Below are 17,865 nucleotides of genomic sequence, written 5' to 3'. Positions count from 1 at the left end.
AAGCCTAGGCTGAGAGGAGACGGGAGTTGGGGGCTGCTACTGGAGAGGAAAGGGCAGATGAGAGAGAGATTTACTGTCTTCTTGGTTGCTGATTCGAGCTGGGGAGTTGTAGGGAAGAATGGACTGAGAAAAGCACTGATGTCCTTCACTCAGGATATTTAGATAGTTGGGCACAGAAAGTTGGAGGGGAACAGATAGGGGATGGACGTTTAGGAGGCAATTTTCAACCTTCACTTGCGAGGGTGAGTGTGGAACTAGGGCAGCAGGAGTTGGAGTTACAGATCCCCTGCAAGCGGCCAGCTGAAGCCTCAGATCTGGGTGGGCTTCCTGAGGGTCCAGAGTATGTTTTGTGAGGTCCCTCATTTTTGCCACTATTAAAACTAAGCTGTCGACATTTTGAGCTTTGAAGCCACAGACCCTTGGTACTGTTTACCTAGATCTGTCTGTGCAAACGAGTAGGCATGATGCTGGTTTTATTCAGGAACGGTCGTTTTTAATAGTCCCTTGAGAGAGAGAGACAGGTTGTATAGCTCAGACTCTGGAGCCAGGCTGCCTGGGTCTGAATTCCAGCTCCTCCATTAAGAGCTGAGTGACCTTGGACAAGTCAGTTTCCTCTCTAATGCCCCAGTTTTCTTGTCTGTAAACTTAAGGTAATAGGAGGACCTAATGCATAGATCCCTTTATTAAATGAGAAATGCGTATACAGAACTTGTCAACAGTGCTTGGCACACTTTAAGTGCTCAAAAATTGGTTAACAATGACCATAATCATTGTTTGGGGCCGTGTTGTTCTATTGCCAAAGCACCAGATGGCGACAAAGCACATGTCTTAAGCTTGCCCACATTCTGCTGAAAGGATTCCTTGAATAGGTTGTTTTCTTCAGATCCCTAATTTGTGCAGTATGAAGTATTTTGTTTCTTTTCTTTTTCTCTTTGGATTCTTTCAGACTTCTGGTTGAAACTCATTTGTTTGAGACTCTTATTTAAGTGTTATTCCTAAAATTAAAAACAAAAGTTTTTTGGTTGAAGTAGCGCATGCATACAGTAAAATACCAGATAATACAGAACAGCTATTAGTGAAAAGCAACCATCCATCCCGTGGCCCACCTTGTCCTACTCCTGGGAAGCACCCACTTTTAACTGTTTTTATTACCATTTAATTTTGAATAGCTGAATTTTATGTTACCTCAACCAAAGTATTTAGTGCTGTAACTAGCTATTAAATGTTATTTCTTGATATAGTAGGAATAGCATGGGTTTTCTTATGTGCCCACTCTGTGCCAGGCACTGTGGTGGGAGTTCCTCAAAGTCTCTGCTCTCAAGTAACTAGTCCCTGGGGGGGGTAGTTAGTACAGCGTGGTAAGTGCTTTGGGGGAGTGCTCGGGAGGGAAGGCACCTGGCCTGTGCTGGGTGAATGTCAGTGAAGGTTCTCTGGAAAGGGTGACATCTGAGCAGAGATGAAGACGGGACCTGGTTTGGCAGGCAAGAAGGACAAGGGAGAGGTGCTCCTGGCACGGGGTGGGGGGTAGCAGGGTCAGGAATATAAATGGTGAGAGCGTGTTATGTCTGGGGAGCTGCAGTGGGGTGGAGGGTAAGATTTTGGAGTTGGAGGTGGGGCTGTGGTGAGGAAGCTGGCACAGAGAGTGAGGGTCAGTCATGAGGGCATTTTTTATATATATATATATATATATATATATATAAATTTATTTATTTATTTATTTTTGGCTCTGTTAGGTCTTCGTTGCTGCACGCGGGCTTTCTCTAGTTGCGGCGAGCAGGGGCTGCTCTTCGTTGTGGTGCACAGGTTTCTCATTGCGGTGGCTTCTCTTGTTGCAGAGCGTGGGCTCTAGGCGCGCGGGCTTCAGCATTTGTGGTGTGCAGGCTCAGTAATTGTGGCTCACGGGCTCTAGAGCGCAGGCTCAGTAGTTGTGGCGCACGGGCTTAGTTGCTCCGCGGCATGTGGGATCTTCCCGGACCAGGGCTCGAACCCGTGTCCCCTGCATTGGCAGGCGGATTCTCAACCCCTGTGCCACCAGGGAAGTCCCAGTCATGAGGGCATTTTATGTCAGATCAGAAACTTTGAGTCTTGTTCTGAGAAGGATAAGGAACCACCCAAGGGTTTTAATAGCAGAGTAAGGTGGATACACTTGTTACCAAGACGAAGCTTGTGCTGCTGGCTGCATGACAGGCCAATAATCAAGAGATGAGGTGTTGGGGCAAGGAATAACGACTTTGTTCAGAAAGCCGGCAGACCGAGAAGATGGTGGGCTCGTGCCCCAAAGATCTATCTTGCCTGAGTTAGGATTCAGGTTCCTTTTATAGTAAAAGGGGTGGGAGTAAAGTCAAACACTTCCCGGTTCCCATCAGCCTCCAGAGGGGTTGTGTTAATTTCTTCCTCCCTGCAGTCATTCACAGGTGGGCCTGGTCAGGATGTTTCCTGTGAGCTGAACAGAGATTTTAGCTTAATGCTCATTACCTGGGAGGTCATTCCCAGAGTTGGGTCATCATGTATAATTTAAGCTTACAGTCAGCATCCCTTTAGTGATTAACTTGTAATAGGACACAAAAGGTTCTTCCCTATTACACTTTTGCACCTTGTAAAGATCACTCTTGAAGCAGTATGCAGTATGGATTGCATGACTTGAGACCAGTTAGGAGATGAGTGTAACAGTCTCCATGAGAAATGGCAGGGGCCTGACATAAGGCAAGGAGGGAAGCCAGAGAGTGGGGATCGGGTTTGAGAGACTCGACAGGCTTGGAGGGTGAGGGAAAAGTCGAGAATGAGTCCTAGGTTTCTGATTTAGGTAGTAGGTGCCTGGTGATGCCCGTACATGAGCCAGAAGGTCCAGATGAAGAAATAGAAGGTTTCTAGCTTATGTTAGATGTGTTGAACCTGACAGCTTTGGAGACATCGAAGTGGAGACACTGCCATTTATTAGCTTTGTCACCTTCATTACATTACTTACCAACTCCAAGCATCAGTTTCTTATTCTGTTAAATGGGGATGATAGTATCTACCACAGGGTCCTTATGTTCATTAAAAGGAAGAGCATCATAAACACCCCACACAGGTTATGGCCAGAGCAGGTGATCAGTGGAAGTGGTTCCTTTCCTTCCTTTTCTAGGTTCAGAAGGACGCGAGTGCCTTCAGGTTTGTTGCTCTTTCTATGAAGTTAGCATTTTGGGATAATACAGTGTTCTGTGGAAAATATCTGCTTGAAAATTGAAATCTTGTGTAGCTCTCATACTTTAAGCCATCATGGATTGCTGAGAATTTTATTTGTCATCCAAAAAAAACACGTACAGTTTTCCTAATCACTGTGTATTTCACCACTTATCATTGACTTTCTCCCCTGTTTAGCAAGCATGCACCTACATTAAATCAAACCTTGATCCGAGCAACGTGGATTCCCTTTTCTATGCTGCCCAGTCCAGCCAGGCCCTCTCAGGGTGTGAGGTGAGTCCAGCTTCTTACATTTACATTTACTTTAAACTGTCAAGTGTATTTTTAAAAAGGGAAAGTCATGTCAGAATATTTTTTTTTTAGCAGTGAGACCCCATTAAGTGTGGGTGGGAATTCCATTCTTGTGATTTTTTTTTTCTTAAAGAAATAGACTTTTTATTTTTCCCAAGTTTTCACTTTTCATGAATTTTAAATAACTTTTTCCTATAGTTGCCTCTCTTCTGGGAAGTCTTATTTTTTTCTTTCAGTCTCCCTTTAACATTTAAAAGTATTTAAAGCAAAAGAAGAATGCCCCCATGCCAGATTTCTGGAAATCCATGTTTTTGAACACAGGAGAAGAACCATATCAGTAGACAGGTGACTTGCCAGAATCTTTTCAAAAGTGTTATGCTGAGGTTTTACAGATACTTAATTCTGGCATCTGAGAGGTCGAAGAGGGGTGATCACAGCCCAGGCGGGTGGTGTGACCTCGGCAGTTGCTCTGCCTGCCATCTTTGGTGTGGCTACCGCAGGCTGGCCGCACATGTTCTAAACTCTGTGTCTACCCATCCTTTCTTAGATCTCTATTTCAAATGAGACCAAAGATCTGCTTCTGGCAGCTGTCAGTGAAGACTCCTCCGTGGCCCAGATCTACCACGCAGTTGCAGCCCTAAGTGGCTTTGGCCTTCCTCTGGCTTCCCAAGAAGTGCTCGGTGCCCTTACCTCTCGCCTCAGCAAGGAGGAGACCGTGCTCGCGTAAGTCACAATCTTGAGCGCTTCTCAGGCTACTATCCTGAGAGGCTTCATCCACTGGTTCCACAGGTATTGTCTGGGCACCTGCTCTGTGCCAGGTGCTCTGCTGGCACTGCAGACGTCGTATTGTGCTAAGGCAGGTAAGGTCCGTGTCCTCGTGCAGCTCACCAAGACACGGGCTCCCTCAAGCTGCTCCAGCAGAGGCAAATACTGAGTCCGAGCATAAACACACTGCCACAGAGACACGACTGCCTTTGAGGTTAGGGCTGAAGCAAGGGTAGGGGTGACCGAGGGAGAGTGAGGCCAGAGAGCCACGTGCGTCTCTTACTGCGGCTTGGCCAGGCCATGGTGAGATGTTGGCATTGGAGGCTCCACCCTGGAGGAGAGCTCACGGGGTCCCTTGGAGGAGTGGGAGATAGCACCTGGTGGGGGAAGTAGGGCCTCAGAGGGGAGACTATTCTAGGGATCAGCCCCTGCTCCTCTGCAAAAGGCTCAGGTGAAGGAGAAGCACCTTATAGGAAGGAACTATACATTTAAATGTTGCAGCTGACTTAAGGATGTTTACTAAAGTTAAAAGTAATAGTATACGTAGTTTGTTTTTTTTTTCCTTTGACACTGAAACTCCTCATTTAACACAGTATATGTATTTTTTGTTTTCTATATGTCCCCCATTTAACTGCAACCCTGAGACAGATTGGAGCACCTGGACTCCTGTTCATTGTTCAGCAAGATGTTAGTGACACCAGTTCCCTACTGCAGAATAGTTCAGTTGTTTCCCAGGGTTTTTTCTTGTTTTTGCTAAGAACCAAAATGTTTCTAAACTTGAAGCTTTGTTAAGGGCAGGGCTCACAGTCAGTTGACTTTCTCCCTGTCACTCTCATGCCCTACTCATATTCACGTGGTCAGTAATCAGTGACTTTGGGGCTGGTACGTTTCTCAGGAATGACATTTTGCGCACCCTTTGCCCAGTGCTTGGCCCTTGTGGTCCTCCTGTTTCGGGTTACATTACTTTGATCTCATCCCATAATCCCTTGTGGAATGCCTCTGCAACCACTACCATATCCCATATCTCCTGTCATGAGATCACTGTCAGTGCCTTACTCTGATGCCACCTTCTACAGAAAAATCTTTCCCTTTCTCTCTGAGCAAAAAGGAATATCTCCTTCCTCTAAACCCCAGAACAGAAAGAAGTACAAAGAAAGTACATCCATTTTGGAGTCAGTTAGACTTGGGTTTGAACACCAGCTCTGTTTCTTCCTTGCTGTGTGACTTTCGGCAAGTTAGTAACCTCTCTGAGCCTCATCTGTAAAACATTACCAACAATCCTTACATCATAGAACAAATGTCAAGATTAAGTAAGATAATACATGTGATGAGCCTAGTGCAGTGCCTGGTCTTAGTGGGCATGGGACAAATGGAGTTTGTGCTCTCTACAGCATTTCCTTCTGAGGTCCCTTTCTTAGGGAGCTGGTTACTTCCTTGGTTGTATTGTAGTTTTTTTCTGTATTAGATTTTAAGCTTCTTTACTTATAGTGCTCAGAGAGCCTGGCACATGGTAGATGCCCAAGAAGGAGTTAATAAAGGCTGAAACTATACTTTTGTATTTCTATTCTATCCTCTTGTAAAAAGCTTCAGGTAGAAAGACCACACGCTTGGGGTGAGAGAACTGTGTCCAGACTCTTCCACTTAATACCTCTGTGGCCATGAGCAGGGTGTTTAACCTCCCTAAACCTCAGTGTTACCATATGTAAAACAGGGAGAATGATATCTGTCTCATAGGGTTATTGTGAAGATCAAACTGGCAGGATGCCTTATATAATATTACTACTAATTTGCCCTATTTAAGCAAATCTGATATAGATTAGGACTCTTCTAAATGGGCCTTCTACATTTAACTGGACTTATTCTGGGAAACAAATGTTCATAAACTTGTCTAGAATGGTAAAAAACATTAGTAGCTTTGAATGAACAATTTGAAAAGATGCTTTTGTGGTCTCTCATAACCCAATTTCTTTGAATCATCTGCTGTTTATTAGCAAGACAGGATCTGCTTTCTTAGGGTTTGAATATAGTGCTCCAGAGGGAGAGAAATTGCTGACTGGAGTATAAGTAATTAAAGCCAATGACAAAACTTTTCAAAAGCTAAGTGGATTAATTTCATTCTAAAAACTTCTGAGGTTGTTACCAGCATGACGCTCACTCGTTCCAAAGAAGAGAAAAATGATATCTTAATTGAAAAGTTCTTTCTAGGCTATCCTAGCAGCCTTTTCTGGGCTCAGCATTTATCACGGGCAGATGTGGGATTTTTATCTTGTTTGGGAATTCAGGTTTCATTTTCTCAAGTCTGTTCTAACAACAAGCATCCCAGAGGGGTCATTGAACACTCTGGGGCTTCCCTCTCTGTGAATTGTGACTCCTCTGTTTACCAGCTTACCATCTTAATGGAATTCGTTTTCCATGGAGGGAATCTAAATTGCTCTGATTGTGACGAAAGCAGACAAATTCTCGCTCTACATTCCCCAACACACTGACTTGATAAATGGTGGTTTTACACAAAGGCCCGGTCATCTCTTGGGAATTAGGGAACCTTTCTGGGGTTGACCGGCAGTCGGCTTAACCACCAGGGGTCCTCAGCTTTCTCCTTTCCACCCTGAGAAGCACCATTTCTATTTTTCAAGTTATCCACATTAGGAGAATAGAACCTAATAAAAAACCTTATGTGGACGTACTTACTACATTCCGCCTTAAAAAGTTTATCTTACAGAAATACACTCATAAGTGGATAAAAATGTATGAATAAACCATAAAAAAGAATGAGGTATTGATACATGTTACAGAATGGATGAGGCTTGAAAATGTTATGCTAAGTGAAAGAAGCTAGACACAAAGGGTCCCATTTGTATGATTCCATTTATATGAAATATCCAGAATAGGTAAATCCATAGAGACAGAACACAGGTTGCCAGGGGCTATTGGGGAGGGGAGAGGGCAGGGGATGGGAAATGGAATGAAGCTGTTTTAAGGGGTACGGGGTTTTATTGTGGACTGATGGAAATGTTTTAGGACTAGATAGAGGTGGTGATTGCGCAACATTGTGAAATATACTAAATGCCCCTGAACTGTTCACTTTCAGATGGCTAACTTTATGTGAATTCACTTCAGTAAATTAAAATGTATATATACATATACAGCCATGAATAAGGGTTAACAGTTACAGCATTGTATGACCTAGTAAAACATAATGTTCATCAATTGGAGATTAAGTGAGTAAATTATGGTTCATCTAAGCAGTACAATATTATGTCGTTGTTAATAAGGATGAAATATATTTATGTGTCCTCACGGAAAGATCTGTACAATCTAAATAAATTGCAGGACAGTTATCTTTTAGGGGTAGGCATTACAGGAATTTTAACTTTCTCCTTTAGTAATGTATTTGAATTTTTGACAAATATGTACTTTTATAATCAGGAGTAAATAGTAGGAAAAGAGAAAAAGAATAGACGCTGGTTTGAGAACCAGATCTTCTATTCCTTTCATCTTATTTAATGCCTAAAGGACGGGTGGCTTTCAGGTCTCCGAGCAGGATGGTGACAGCACAAGCGTTAGCTGAGTGTTTACCTAATGCTTCCTGTTTATAGTGCATTAATCTGGTTTCAGAAAAGTTGCTCCAAATTCTACCCAACAACCTACATATGTAGATTCCACAGTGCTTCTTTGGTTTTGGAATAAGAAAAGTAGAAAAGAGGCAGCCAACCTCTGCCCAGCACAGTGCCTCTTACAACATGGGGATGCCAAATATACCTTCATTTGATGAATTGACTCCTCTTCTCCCTCAAAGTATATCTCTTCTAAATCTAATTAAGTCTTAGTCTGGTGTTCAATATGTGGTGCCATTAGGAACCAAACAGATTTTCAGAGGGGGGTGACCTGGTGCACCCTCTCTTCTCTCCGCCCTCAGTACTTACGTGGATCCTGCTGCCCCGATTGCCTTCTCTCTAGCTGTAGTGAACTTTGTAATGTAATGGTCTTTTTTGGGGCGGCGGGGGGGGGGGCGCTGCATCACGCGGCTTATAAAATGTTAGTTACCTGACCAGGGATCGAACCTGGGGCCCTGGCAATGACAGTGCAGATTCCTAACCACTGGACCACCAGGGAATTCCCTGTAATGTAATGGCCTCTGTTACATCTTTCCCTAGATTGTAAACAAGCTCCTTCGGGGCCGAGGCTGTCTTATAGTTCTAAAGAACAAGAGCGGGATATTTGTGTAGGTATCCCAATACAGGAAGGGGAAATGGGGACTTGCCATTCATTGGGGGTCTATTCTCTACCTTTCAGAACAGTCCAGGCTCTACAGACGGCATCCTACCTGTCCCAGCAGGCTGACCTGAGAAGCATCGTGGAGGAGATTGAGGTACAAATTTATTTTGGCAAGTGAATTTCCCAGCTTCTGTCTTTGAAACCCTTTAGAAGAGTCTTGCAGATAGACATGAATGATTTGTTATGGCCAGTTACCTTTCTTTTCATATCCGTGGCACACTTTTGTTCTTTGTATCAGAGCAGTATTTCCTAGGGAATATTTGTTAGGCTCGTATAGTTACACCATCAGTTAGGCAACAAACCACTTCAGTCTTTTGTAGGTACAGTCTCATAGTCTACAGATTTTAGAGCCTAACAAACCTGAAATTCAAATTTTTTTCTACTTCTTACTACTTTGTAATCTCAGGCAAATTATTAATGTCTGAGCCTCAGTTTCCTTACGTGGTGGTGGTTAGGAACAAGCGAAGTTCTAAAGTGCCTAGTACAAAATTGGTGCTCAGCAAGTGGTCACTGTGGTTTTTGCTATTCCACTACCCTTTCCACTGCCCACGACCTCCTGCTGCTCCGAGACTGCTTCCATGGACCGCAGAGCCGGGGATGACAGGCACTCTGACAGTGTCATCGCTGGATGCCCCAGAGGCACATTAGCTGCCTCGTCACGTTGCGCAGAGGAGCAGTATGTCTCTCTCCATCCTTTAGAGCATTGAATAAGAAAGAGAAATGCTCTGCTCTGGAGGTTGTATCCAAATGGATGGCCATCGAATCCATCTGTGTCACGATGCTTCCAGGGTGAACTGTGGCTGGGCCCGCTGGCCTTCTGCCCAGAGCAGTTGGTGCGTTCAGTGCCATGACTCCTGGGCTTGGGCTTGAGTCGAAGGGGTCAGGGAAGGAGCACTCCCAGAGCTGCAGAAGATACTGTTCTCTTCAAATGCCTATATGATATACTTTACTCTCTGCCTAAGCACCATTTTTGAGAAAGCACTAAGTGACTGAGGTGGTCTGCGGACTTAGAGTGAGATTTCTCAAAACTGTGTCCGCACCGGGGTGACAGTGGTTTGTACATCTCATCTCTGTTATCACTTGACTTCCAATCTGCCTCTGTTTTGTTGTGACAGGACCTTGTTGCTCGCCTGGATGAACTGGGAGGTGTGTATCTTCAGTTTGAAGAGGGACTGGAAACAACGGCATTGTTTGTGGCTGCCACCTACAAGCTCATGGACCACGTGGGCACCGAGCCATCCATTAAGGAGGTGCCTGTCTATATAGAAGTTCTCGGGCGTGAAAACCAAAGGCATTGTTGGCTTTATCTGCTAAGGGTAGCTTTTTTCAGAGAGGGCGATTCATTTAGCTTTGGGGTGTCTTGGGTTAGGCATTGAGAATGAGAAACAGAAAAATGTAAAGCCTGTTCCTGAGAAACTGGTTGTCAGTGGGATAGACATGTAAAGAAATTGTTATACTTGCTTTAAATGGGGTATGGACACGTCATGAGGTAGTGGCAAGAAGGCCAAGTGTATTACTCTCGATCCACCCCCCATTCCTTCCTGATGCTCCTTACTGCTTGTCTCATGAATGCTTTCCATGCTGGTGGCCTGTGCAAATCCTCTTTCTCTTGAGAAGTGCCCTGTTCTCCTCTCTCCCCACTGACCCTCAGCAGTGCCTAAGTCTGAGCTAATCTGTGCTGATTGACGTAGTTCACTCAGAGGCATGTGTGTCTACCAGACGTCCACCAAGAGTTAATTCTTTTCTTTCTTTCTTTCAAGAGGAGCTTGTTAACCTGAAAGAACCTTTAGTTGGAATGTGTGTGGGAAGTCTTGTGAGTAGGACCCTCTTTGTACCACTTGTTTGTAAGGTTACCATCCCTTGATCTAAAGGACTTAAAATACAAGCTGCTGCTGTTTTAATTTTAGGAGGAAGGATTTGGGTTCCAAGTCAGAACTTTCACTTCTTTTGTGAATTATGAATGCATTGTGAGTTCTGTGCCGAGTTTCAAGTAAACAGTAAATAATTACCTGTCTTGAGTAATTTGAATTAATTTCGTATTTTCTCTGGAGGATATGATCTAATAATTTATTCATGTATTGGCATTTTTCTGTTGTCTTTTCCTTCATCCTAAGTTTAGGAGACCTAGAGATACCACGCTCTATTTAAATTTCTGTTATGGGTGAAAGTGCAAGAATGTGGGTCTTATGGTACAAATCATTTTGGGATTCTCCTATACACAGTACAGTACGTGAATTGGCGATATTCTACATAAAACAACTTAAACTTTTTTTTGCTTTATTCCCAAGCTGCTACTAACCAGGTATTTGGCTGGGATAATTTTGCTGTCACTGCTTTTGACATAACGATTCTGGTGAACAGTCCCCCATTTTAACATGTCAACAGCTTACTGATGGAAAATGTAATTGGTACAATTAAAGAAAATTATTTCATGTCGACTGTGAATAACACTGTCGGGAACAGGGAACTCTTTTGTTAGATGGTAGATTTTAAAAAACAAAACTGATTGAAGTGGAAAATGTTTCCTCTTAAGCAAACAACCTCTAGAATTTTAATAATGCCTTTTAGGTTCTACTTTTTTAAAAAATTGCTTTCAGTTTTCCCCTCTAAGCAGCCCATTAGTTCTTAATGGAGAGTTATTTTAGTTTCTTTCTAATGTACACTTTGGCTGTGAAGTTTGGTCTTGTAAACACCAACTTAGCCCCAGCATACTGCTTAGAGGTGGGTTGGCAAGGAAGGGAGCTTGGGTGGGAGGGTGAGGGGAATCAAGAAAGGACATATTTTATTGTGGAAGGACTTTGGAGACAAACAGACCTACATGTGAATTTTGGTCCTGCTTCTTTTTTTCTTTCCATCGTAACTTGTAGGAGTTACTTAACTTCCTTTAGCCTCAGTTTCCTTATTTGGAAAGGATTGATATCAGTCTTTTCAGGATTTTTGTCAAGATTTGAGTTAGTGCTTGTAAAGCACCTGTCACAGTGCCTGGCACATATAGGTATGGAACAAATGGGTACTGCTATAGGTGTTTTATAATATAGTTCCGTATCTCAGTAGTTATCTAGAAGTACCTTGCATTTGTATAGTAAGCATCCATAAATGGTTGACAAATAAATGCATTAATTTCAGTTTGTACTAGAAGATGGAAAAAACCAACCAAATTCAAGTTTTACGCTTAAATGCAGAATATGTGCTTCCCCCACCCCTACAAGTTTGGGTTAATGGCTAAAAGACCTTCCAAGTGAACGCCTAGAAACAGATAAGGAATGACTTGAGCCAGGTGGGGAGGGAGGGGTGGTTGTCCCACCTGCCTGACTGCTGCATTTCCCTTTTCTTTCAGGATCAGGTCATCCAGCTAATGAATGCCATCTTCAGCAAGAAGAACTTTGAGTCACTCTCAGAAGCCTTCAGTGTGGCCTCTGCTGCCGCTGCACTCTCCCAGAATCGCTACCATGTGCCCGTTGTGGTTGTGCCTGAGGGCTCTCCTTCCTACACTCAGGAACAGGCTGTCCTACGGGTATGATTTCCATGCCCCACATGCGCTGCTTCGATTGCCATTTCCAGTGTAAGGCTTCCAGAAATCCAAAGACTGGTACACAGCTGACTGTAACCCCCGTGAGGACAGACCCCTTAAATGAAGAGCAAATGGGGATGGCCACTGGGTGAACTAGTCACAGAATCCTTCAAGCAAAAGTGTGGAGTCCTAACCACTGGATGGCCAGGGAATTACCATCAGAGTATTTTAAATAATATAGCTCTCACTAAATTAAGTGCTAGAAAATTGCATTTCTGGATTTGTAAGTCCAGATGTATAGAGAAGTCTTACTTCTAAAATGTATTTTCCAGTACCCAGACTTTCAAAATATGTTATTTTAAGACAGCGTTTTAAATTCCCAGGTAATTCTGGTACTTACAGTTGTTAAAATCAATATCAGGTCTCTTCCTTGGAGCCGACAGTGTATCTTTCTGCCTCTTCAGAGCATAGCCATCCCTCTCACTCAGCAATAAGCACGGACTGTTTTGGTGTGTTAACTCTCTGAACAGAGCAAAATGCACACGTTCAGAGTTTTCCATTCGTCATAATGAGGCATTTGTTGCTATTGTTTGGAAACCAGGTATAAACTAAAATCTTTATAAAAAATTAGCATTTTATTTATGTCTAAACACACGGGTTCCACATAGGACAGTTCCATGTGTCCCCTAAGTTCTTCTGCTTCAGAGGACCCTACAGATACTCTCCTGAAGGAGTGCCCCGTATTCCAAAGTTGCCTCTTCTCTCCCTACCTACAAGTCACATCCCCTCATCAAAGACTGGGGTGAGAACTAACCTGATTAACATAGTTCACCATGAGTTAGGGGGAGCTAAGAGAGCAAAGTAGAAAAAAATACTGGCTTTTGAAGCTAGGTAGGCTGGGGTTTGAGTCCTTAGCCATGTGGCCTTTGGCAGTCTCGTAACCTCTTCGTGGCCTCAGTTTCTTCATCTGTGAAATAGAGATAGATTATGCTATGTCTCAGACGATCGGTGGGAGGATATATATAAGGGCCTAGCCTGGTATCTGGCAAATAGTCGACTTTCAACAAATGAGTGTTATTACTGTTATCCATATTACTTTAGTTTTCCCATTGCCCATACCGTCCTAAAGTATTTTTCTTGCTAATAATTTTTTTTTTAAAGATACCGTAGTAGTGAAGTAGAGTGGGTAGATCAGGGGATCAGAGAGAAGGAAACATTAACTGTGTGATCTGGAGCCAGTTATTTTCTTTCTCTGGGCTCTGGTTTCCTCATCTGAAAAATGAGATCATTGGGTAAGATCATCTTTAAGATCTTCCCCACCTCTAACATTCTGTAATCTGTCCCATTCCCAAACTAATTGTGTTTTCCTGTATTTGATTTCCCATAGATAGTAGACCAAAGGTCAGTGATGGTTTCCTAAAACAAGATGGTTCTTTCCTGGCAGAGCTTGCTCCCTATGGGTAAAGCACCCACCCTAGAAGGAAAATCTGTACTCCCTCAGCTTTTGTTGCTACAGATAATTTTAAAATTTATTTCCAGTTGCAGGTCACCAATGTTCTGTCCCAGCCTCTGACTCAGGCCACTGTTAAACTAGAACACGCTAAATCCGTTGCCTCCAGGGCCACAGTCCTCCAGAAGACATCGTTCACCCTTGTGGGGTAAGAACTGAGCACATCTCTGTAGGGTGCCAATATACTTGTTTTGGAAAGTTTGCCTGCAGCCAATATAACCCAGATTTATGTGGTTATTACCACGATCATAAAACCAAATTTACCTAAATTTAGGATTATGCTTTATTTATAATAATATGAACATTTCCCCCATAGGATTAATATTCTTCTGTAATCTTATCTTCAGTGGCTGTGATATTGTTATGTAAATTTAAAAAAAAATTAGGGATCAATTTTTATATGAAACTTTGTTAAGTATTAAATTAGTAAGTTAATGAGATTGGGAACTGTGAGTTTTAGAGAGAAAATGCATTTCTTACACAGTCGTAAAGATACATAGGCAATATGTGAAATTAAAAAGCAAAATCATTTTTACGAATGATCAGTAAAATGGTAAATGACATTGGGGGTTTTGCGATGTAGTTAGAGTTAAGAATTCTCTACCTTTTTTTTTCCCCTTTAAAATAAAAATTATTAATATTTTAAAATTAAAAGTAAGATGTGCCCTTTTTAGGAAATTCACAAAGCACAGGAAAGTAGAAATAATGCAGAAAATTACCTACGATTATACTACCCTACACCAACCTCTTTGAACATTTCTACTCTTTTTTTTTTTTTTTTTTTTTTAAACGTAATTGGTATCCTACTGTAGACTTAGCTGTTTTGCATTTAATTGTGGAAGACTTACCCGAAGGAGGTGGGATTTTTAGGAGCTGAGAGGGGGGAAAAAATGAAAAGAAGACTTTCGAGACTTGAAAAAGGAGGTCATTTTAGATCGTTTTGAAGTTTGCCCCTCATTATAATCTGTAACTGAGCAGGAGGTGGCCCAAGGCGGGTGGGAAGTTGAAAAGTGAAGAAGTGGTGCAACCCTGGACCATCTCAAGGAATGCCTCACTTCGTAGGCCGTTTGTTATATTTGTGACTTTCCTATGTGAGTTCTTGCTAACCCCACTGTCATTCTTAACAGGGATGTTTTTGAGCTAAACTTTGTGAATGTCAAATTTTCCAGTGGCTATTATGACTTCTCTGTCAAAGTTGAAGGTGATAACCGTTATATTGCAAATACTGTAGAGGTAAGTGCTTTTCTTGTCGTCCCCATCGCCATGTTAATATACACAAGGAAATGACCAAACAGGCACATAGCATTAACCATCTGGTATATTGACTTCACTTATGACCAAGTTAACGTGAATATGTTGAGAGGGATAGGTTTGAACTATGCTGTTTGACAGACTTAGCCAAGAACTTGATCATAGCAAGTTTTCTTTTATTTGTAAATTGTTCATTTTCCATTATAATTTAGCATTACTATCTTACATAAAATTTAGGAAGTAGAAAAAATTAAAATCACCCATAATTCCACTGAGATATAAATATTCTTGAGATGTTTTCTGTGGTTGGCCTTGATAGATTTATTTATTTTTAATTAAAAAAATTTTTTTTGTTTTATTATTCCCCATGATAGATTTAGAAAAGTGCTTAATGCTAATTAGGGGACCAAAAGCATCAAGTGACCTGTAGCACCATAGTGAGTCTGTCTGGGTAAAGTACAAAAGAAAATTGGTAATCCTTCCTAATGAACTATGTTTCAGATGTTTAGCTGACTGTAGTTTTGTTGAAGATCCACGTGGTTTTAAGGATGGAAGGCTATGCCTCATTTATCTGATGCTTTGTGGGAATGTGGTATTTCACATTAGTGGTTTTTCTAGCTAATTGAAGTTTGCCCCTTCAGGCACTGTGCCTTTCATTTTAACCTTTTTGGGTAGAAATTTATTTAAGATGAATTACATATTTTCCTACTTTTTTAAACTATGGGATATGGTTTAACCTCTTATTCTGGCTTAGGATCATAAGTGTGAACCCTTTATTGAAAGCCTGTGACATGAACAGTACAGTTCTGTGTGCTTTTGCTTATTTTATTCTTACAACAATCCTAGCAGATGCGTGCAGTCCTCTTCGTTTCACAGACGAGACCCAGAGGGGTAGAGTAACTTGTCCAAAACCTCCAGCCTGTCTGTGCTTGGGTGGATCCCCTGCACAATACTGGTTTAGTCACTGTGCCTTAGTGAATATTGAGCTAGCTTAGAGGCTGCAGAGCTGTGTGCAGCTCCAGCCACTGGCCTATTTATAATATTACTTTGTCCTTACTGCTGTCATTTCTCAATGTCTCTGCCACTGTGTCTTTGTTGCACCTACTTGACCACATTGTCACGCATTCTGTTGGGTCAGGGGAACTTGAAGTAGTACAGTGCCTTTCCCGAATAATTAAATATATGCTGTTTGTGACAGCTATTTTCTTCGCTATTCAAATGTCATTTTCCACTCCTCTTTTTTAATGAAACTTTTTCATCTTGAAATAATTTCAATCTTAAGTTGTAAAAATAGTATGAAGAATTCCTGTATACCCTTTACACAGCTTCCCCAAATGTTAACATCTTATGTAACTGTAATATTATTGTCAATACAAGGAAATTAACAATGATACAATACTATTAATTAATCTATATAGCCTTAATTCAAATTCCACTAGGTATCTTACAAATGTCCCTTTTCTGGTCCCAGATTCAACCTGGGATCACATATTCCTTTAGTTGTCATGCCCTTTTACTCTCCTCCAATTTAGGATAGTTTATCTTTTGTGACCTTGACACTTTTGAAGAGTACTGGCCAGTTAGTTTGTAGAATGTCCCTCACTTTGGGTTTGTCTGATGTTTCCTCATAATTAAATTCAGGTCGTGCATTTTTGGCAAGAATACACCAAAAGTGATGCCCCTTCTCAGTGTATCCTATTAAGAAGTATATGCTGTTGATATGTCTCATTGCTGGTGATGTTAACCTTGATCACTTGTTAAGGTGGTGTCTGCTAGGTTTCTCCATTGTAAAGTTGCTGTTTATCTGCTTTATAATTAAGTGTCTGGTGGAGTGATATTTTGAGACTCTGCAAATATCCTGATGATCTTGCCTGTAAGAGTTATTAATGTGGTGTTTGCCAAGAGGTGATTTTCTCTTTCATTCTTTCTACATTTATTAATTGGAATTCTACTGTAAGAAAAAGCTGTCCCCCTTCCCCTGCATTTAGTTATTCAGTTACTTATAATACTTTGGATTCATGGATACTTATTTTACTCTGTAGGTTATAATCCATTACTGTCATCATTTATTTTTTTTGCTCATATTATCCCAAATTTGGCCTTTGGAGAGCTCCTCAGGTTGGCCCCTGTGTCACTTCCTTTTACTGAAAGGACAAGGCAGCTAGAAAGTTTGACCTTTTCAAAAGTGGGGCATTACTTAACATAGTTAGATCAAACATTTATATTAAAAGTTTGGCAGAAAGGAGGATATTTTCTGGAACTCTAGTCTCTCTGCCTTTTCTCTACCTCATGTCTGACCTTTTTGGGCAGGAGACATCTGATCGTAGTCCATTCACTAACACAAGATTTGGACAGAAATTATTGAACCTTGAAAATCCAGATTCTTTCAATTTTAGTTTCCTGCATTAAGGGGCCTTATTTGCAACTGAACACATTGAAAGGCAAACTTTTTTTTTTTGGCCTGAAACCTCCTTCCTTCTACCTATACAATCTTGATAACAACATATCCAGTATAAGTGCCATACCCATACATCACAGCCGTTCTTAACCCTTCCTTTCTTTCCACTTCTGACTTCTGGTCAGTCACCATGCCCTGTTGATTCCACCTTTAAGTGTCTTTTGCATGATTCCTTTGTTTTTCAGCCTCAGTTTTCCTACTTGGGTAGATCCCAAGTAGGTAGATAGGTAGTTTCCAGCCAGTTTCACTGTCTTCAGTCTCTGCCCCCTCCATTTAATAAGCACCGTAAACACCACTAGAATGATAAAATCACAGTGTTCCCCTAGTTAAACATTTCTTTGGTTCTTTATTGCCTGTGAATAAGGTCTAGACTCCTCATTGTGGCTTTAGAAGGTCCTCCACAGAGCACATGCGCATCCTTCATTGTGGCTGCGTCCCCATCCCCTCAGCTCTAGCTGCTCTTGACCACATACTCGTCCTCATATACATTTTACGTGCCCAGTACACGTAAAGCCTTTGGACTTCTCTTGTTTCTTCCATGGGGAATGTTCTTCTCCTCCCTTGCTGAACTACTCATTCTGTAAGGTCTAGTTCAAATATTCCTCCTTCATCTGTGCTCCC

At 41.8% G+C, this 17,865-nt stretch overlaps 1 protein-coding gene across 3 annotated transcripts in view; it reads left to right on the top strand.

Moving 5' to 3' along the window:
- The window catches only part of RPN2 (ribophorin II), a 55,497-nt gene that overhangs the window by 13,216 nt on the left and 24,416 nt on the right, over window positions 1–17,865 (top strand). For all 3 annotated transcript variants that reach the window (XM_082430185.1, XM_082430183.1, XM_082430184.1), the window contains exons 3-9: window positions 3,361–3,456; window positions 4,022–4,197; window positions 8,533–8,608; window positions 9,630–9,764; window positions 11,852–12,028; window positions 13,565–13,683; window positions 14,663–14,768. In XM_082430185.1, the coding sequence (XP_082286311.1) occupies window positions 3,361–3,456; window positions 4,022–4,197; window positions 8,533–8,608; window positions 9,630–9,764; window positions 11,852–12,028; window positions 13,565–13,683; window positions 14,663–14,768 (885 nt within the window). The remainder of the gene's footprint in view (window positions 1–3,360; window positions 3,457–4,021; window positions 4,198–8,532; window positions 8,609–9,629; window positions 9,765–11,851; window positions 12,029–13,564; window positions 13,684–14,662; window positions 14,769–17,865) is intronic.

The sequence above is a fragment of the Balaenoptera physalus genome (assembly GCF_965194825.1).
Source record: "Balaenoptera physalus genome assembly, chromosome: 16".
In the NCBI taxonomy this organism is placed as follows: domain Eukaryota; kingdom Metazoa; phylum Chordata; class Mammalia; order Artiodactyla; family Balaenopteridae; genus Balaenoptera; species Balaenoptera physalus.
Note: the sequence above shows the minus strand (reverse complement) of the source record. Positions and strands in the feature narration are given on the sequence as shown.